Here is a 5,640-nt window from a genome sequence, read left to right on the forward strand (position 1 = left end):
GTCAATTTTAGTTCAAATATGTGTAAGTGTGGGAATGAGCTTTTCCTCCCCCGCGCTTCTTTAAAATTTTTTAACTTAGCCGCTCAGCGTTTTTTCTGAAAATTCAAACAAAAGTTTTGTCACCGGCTAATTTCAAAACCGATGTCAGTTATATGCATACAAATCGGTTTTTGAGGAATCGATGTTAATGACATTGTTTTACATCGCATGTATTTCTCACCGATTTAATTGTCATGATGTCTATGAGCATAATTCTAGTAGTGATACAATTGAAAAGGCCACATAATCTTTTGGCAATGACAATGAGCTTGGACAATGAGGTTTCGGAACAGTTTATAAGGTTAGCTGTTCTCCATATGCTTTGAACTGGAACAAAATGTGTTATTATGATTGCAGAAACTAATTGGTTAGTTTCATATTTGCAGGGAGTTTTGCCTAATGGGAGAGAGATTGCAGCTAGTGAAGAGGCTTTTCTTTAACAACAGGCATAGAGCAACAAATTTCTATAATGGAATCAACATTATAAACATTATGGAACACAAAAATTTGGTTAGATTGTTGGTTCGAAGTTGCTCAGAACCTGAAAGCCTTCTGGTCTATAAATACTTAGCCAATAAGCTAGAGTCTTGACCACTTTATCTTTGGTAATTTACTTCACTGTTGTTATCTTAGTTTTATAAGGACGTTGTATTCTCTCATGGCTCTTTTGTTTTGTTGTATTCGGAAAAGTTTAGGCCTTATGTCCCCTTCTCCCTATAATTTGTACTATCTTTTTATCAATGGTAATTTTCTTATGGAGCTTACTATTTGTATTCTCATTTTGATGATTTCTACAACTTATAAATGAATGAACTGATGTCTCTGTATAGAAACAAATCACTTTTAGACTTAAAACTGATGTAAAAGAATGATACACAAACCACTTGAAAAAACAAAACTGATGTTACAGAAAGATAGAGACATCGATTCTACCTAAAACACATATGCCAAATATGGATAAAGAAATCGAAAGCTTGACGGAAATGATGTCATAATAAGAAATGAAATCAGTTTTTTACAAATCAACTGATGTCCAGACTCATTTTATACATCAAAATCAGGTAAGAAACCGATCTGTATAATTATATTGGACATCGGATAAAAACTGATGTCTAGATTTTCTTGATCTTTCTCATCATCCACTAAGAGATTGATCGTGATTTTGTTTCTCATTAGTTTTTAGCCGATTTCTGATGAAATTATTCGAGTAGTGTTATTTTAGCACCTTCCTCATAAATGGTGAAATTAGGTGCTTGATGAGTGTGCGTGAATAGCACTCATCATGATTCGAGAAAACTAGGATATTTTCTTTTAGTAGCATTGTCCTCTAATACATTATTCATTTTGAGTTAATAGGCCAAAACAAGTTGGGAATTATAGTTGCATGCAAGACATATCTTTGCCTTCAGAAAAACGCAAGATTTGTGATGCTAATGAAGAAGAGGAAATTCTCAAACAGTTGGACAAATGCTTTGAAAACATTGAGATTTGCAAGAGTTGGAGTGACTTCAAAGACAGAACCATCTTCCTTAATGAAGCAGAAACATAACCACTACGCATTTTATTTATTTATTTAAGTATAGTTTGGTAACATTTGACAAAAAAAGATTTTTTGTTTATAGAATACAAAAATGTGTCAACTTGTCTTCCCCTCATATGCATCCAACCGGTCACCCGGTTGTACTTTCATCCTGTTGACCAAATCCAACTTTTGCAGATTAAGGAGCACTCATACAATGATTTTGCCATGTTTTCCATCTAGTAAGACCATGTATAGCAAGTACGAACCCTAAACTAATCTTACCGTTGTTACCATAACCCTTTAGATCATTGTTATACTGTCCAAGAGTAAATATCAACCTATACGAGTTTGGAGATCCAAAGATCTAATTATGAACTTAAGGAAATGCTAGACTCAAGTTCTAGGCCATGTTAGCTGAAGGAAAAGAATGTGGTGACGATCATCTGGTTGCTGTATGCTCTATGTATCCGGATAGTAACATCATAACACGTCATGCTATGATCTCATGCCCAGTTACATGAAATCAGCATCACTTTAAAGCAAGCTCTCAACGTGCCAGTCGAAATCCAAGGATATCAATTCACATTGACCTTTCTGCTACTTTCGGTATTCGGTACCCGGTTGCAACTTGCTTCTCGGTGCACAATGGCTTAATACTTTGGGCTTTATCGGATGGCATTTTGCCAAAAAGGTCATGATGTTTATCTCGGACAGTCAGTTCCATCTCCTTCGAGGAATCACTAAGCACGACAGTGCCCTCGATACTCAAACCATGTTCGTTCTGTTATCATCTGAGCAAGTGGACGCAAACCCACAGTCTACTTTGGGCCTACCAGCGGAGCATATCTCCAGGCCCATCAGTTGAAAGTCAAGCTCTCAAAATGCTCTTTTGCTCAGGCCCAGGTCCATTATTTAAGCCATGTAATTGATTCTAATGAGGTGTCCATGGATCCAGGAAAAGTCCAAGCTATTTTAGATTGACCCAAACCCACTACGGTGAAAGGGTTACGCGGCTTCCTAGGCTTGGCAGGCTATTATCGATGTTTTGTTCCATACTTTGGAGTGATTGCCAACCTCTCAATGAGATACTGAAGACAGAGGGATTTCGATGGTCGCCGACCTCAAAGCTTGCATTTCAAAAACTGAAGCAAGCTGTCACCTCGGCCCCGGTCTTAGCCTTGCCGGACTTCACATAGCCGTTTACGGTGGAAGTCGATGGCAGTGCCAAGGGCGTCGGTGCTGTACTAACTCAAAATAAGCACCCCGTGGCCATTCTCAGCAAATCCATGTCCCCCAAACACCAAGCTCTTTCAACTTATGACCGTGAAATGCTCGCAATCATGTTTCCCATTGACAAATGGAGGCCGTATCTTATTGGCAGTAGCTTCACCATCCTCATCGACCATCAAACTTTGAAGTACTTGTTAGATTAGAGGATTTCTACACCGGCTTAACATAAGTGGGTGGCCAAGCTTCTGGGCTACAATTATCGGATCGAATACAAAGCAGGCAATCTCAATACGGTACCGGATTTGCTTTCCCGCCATCACGAATTGATGGCAATCCAAGCTGTTTCAGCTCCGGTTTTCGACAGCCTTTACTTGATCGATCAGGCCTGTCATGCTGACCCTGAAGCACAGTCAATCATACAAGCTCTTACCCAAGGGAATCCCACCAAGAAGGGCTTTACTCTACCCAATGACCGCCTACTCTACAAAGGGAGGTTCTTCGTACCCAGCATATCCGAGTGGAAACCCAAAATACTACATGAGTTTCACTCCTCCCTCCTAGCAGGACACTCTGGATACATGAGGACTCTAAATCGCCTCTCTCGCAGCTTTGCGTGGCCGGGAATGCATAGAGATGTCAAGACATTTGTGAAGGCTTGTGATCAATGTTAGAGGCAGAATTACAAATCGATCCACCCACCAGATTTGCTTCAACACCTCCCTGTTCCGGAAGACAATTGGTTTGATATCTCAATGGATTTTGTGGAAGGGCTGCCAACTTCTCATGGTTATAAAGCCATTATGGTAATGGTTGATCATTTGTCCAAATCGGCCCATTTTATATCTGTATCCCATCCATTTACTGCCACTCAGATTGCAGACACATTCATGAAGCAGATTTTCGCCTTCATGGCATGCCAAGATCAATAGTCAGTGATCGGGATCCGGTATTTGTAAGCCTGGACAGCCTTCTTCAAGCTCCAAGGCTCCACCCTCTGCCGTAGTTCGACCTATCATCCCCAATCCGACAGTCAGACGGAGGTCATTAACCGCACCCTTGAACACTACTTAAGATGTTTTATTGCTGACAAACCTTCCAATTGGAGTGCACTTCTGCACTGGGCAAAGTGGTGGTATAACACCACTTACCATGCCACCATCAAGATGACTCCTTTTGAGGCCTTTTATGGCCAGCCGCCACCATCAATCTTCAAGAACTTGCCGGGCACAACTCAGGTTCATGCTGTTGACGTTGCACTCAAGTAGCGTGATGAACTCCTTTCCACTCTTAAGAATCACATGGCATTAGCGTAGAATCGAATGAAGCAAATTGTCGATAAGGACCGTACCGAACGCACATTCTAGGAAGGTGACTGGGTTTTTCTTAAGTTACACCCGTACCGGCAGAAATCATTGGTGAAACGCCCCACACACAAGCTCTCTCCCCGTTTTTATGGACCTTTCCAGGTTGCTGCCAAAATTGGTATTGTCGCTTATTGCCTACTGCTGCCTCCAAACTCCAGCTCTATCCAGTTTTCTATGTTTCTCTGTTAAAGAAACGAGTTGGTGAGGGCATTCCTATCTCCACCACTCTTCCACAGTTCGATGCCAATGGTGAGATTAATTGGAAGCCTCTTAAGGTGCTTGACATGGGGATTCGTCGCAAGAAGAAACGTAACATCACCACTTGGCTGATGTAATGGGAAGGCATGCCAATAGAAGATGCTACTTGGGAGGATGCTAGGGACATCGCTGCCAGGTTTCCTGCTTTTGCGCCTGAGGACAGGCTTAATGTCTCCCCGGGAGGGGGGGGGGGGCATTTGTTAGAGCAAGTCCAGCGGCAGTGTGAAGGCCAAGAAATAAGCGAGGCCCATGATTTTCTTTTTGACCCATGCTTGGCCGGCTGCCAGCTCAGCCCAGTACCCTCGTGGCTGACATCAGCTTCTTCGGTGGAGAGAAGGACGTGATGAAGGGCGCGCGTCTTGCCCAGATGTTTGTCGCATAGCGCCAAAATTGGCTGAAACGCGTGTTGCGCTTTATTTTGTCACGTAGCGAAAATTATAGGGACAGAAGGCTGCGACGTGGCAGAGAGCTGTTGGGTGGTTTGGTTTTTTGAAGCCAACGGTCAATTAATCTAGGCCGTTGACAGCAACCAATTAATATGTATGTATATTAAATCAAACAGTAACAAAACGGTAAGAAAAAAATTGTAAAAAATTATAAAAATTTCTCTATAAATACCTACCATTTATTTTACATCTCACACCCAAGAAATTTTATTTCATAGTTACACGAAGTTGTTCTTCCTTCTCTTCCTATAGCTCTCATCTTCCAAATTTTTTTATATCCAATATGGCCAAACAAAGGGGAAACACAAGTCTAGTGGCCGAACAAGGGGGAGATCAAAGTGAAGATGAAAATGCCGAATTCGGGAGGAGATGGACGAATGAGGAAGATTTCAATTGTGCAAGTCTTGGAAATATGTAAGCCAAAATCCGACTTTGGGCAAAGATCGAAAAAAACCGAGCTATGGACACTACTAAAAAGAATTGCTTTTGCGACGGAAAAAACTTTTCGCGACGGAAAATTAAGCCTTTTGCGGCGGAAATGTTGGCGTTGCAATAGGTGGCGTCACAAAATCCATTTGCGACGGTAAAATGCCATTGCAAAAAGTATTTGCGACGGAAAACTGTTGCCGTCGCAATAGCTAAACTATTTGCGACGGGTACTTTGCCGTCGCAAAAAGATATTTCATTTTTAAAAAAAAATGGGGTGAATTGGTTGCGACGGATACTTTGCCGTCGCAAAAGAATATTTCATTTTTTAAAAAAAATGGTCTAGTACCATCTA

General features: G+C 41.4%; 1 protein-coding gene across 1 annotated transcript; it reads left to right on the forward strand.

The window, feature by feature from the left end:
- The first annotated feature begins 3,117 nt into the window (after positions 1-3,117).
- On the forward strand, positions 3,118-4,056 carry LOC133730546 (uncharacterized). The gene is made up of 2 exons (XM_062158117.1): positions 3,118-3,457; positions 3,758-4,056. Exons 1-2 carry the CDS (start codon positions 3,118-3,120, stop codon positions 4,054-4,056), a joined length of 639 nt encoding a protein of 212 aa, XP_062014101.1.
- The last annotated feature ends 1,584 nt before the right edge of the window (positions 4,057-5,640 follow it).

The sequence above is a fragment of the Rosa rugosa genome, chromosome 2 (genome assembly GCF_958449725.1).
Source record: "Rosa rugosa chromosome 2, drRosRugo1.1, whole genome shotgun sequence".
In the NCBI taxonomy this organism is placed as follows: Eukaryota; Viridiplantae; Streptophyta; class Magnoliopsida; order Rosales; family Rosaceae; genus Rosa; species Rosa rugosa.

Bases quoted from the DNA above. Each gene is read 5' to 3' on its own strand.
- LOC133730546 (XM_062158117.1), top strand. From the start codon at position 3,118: ATGGCAATCCAAGCTGTTTCAGCTCCGGTTTTCGACAGCCTTTACTTG. The intron at 3,458-3,757 runs GTTAGAGGCAGA...AAGCCTGGACAG, and splicing joins TGTGAAGGCTTGTGATCAAT to CCTTCTTCAAGCTCCAAGGC.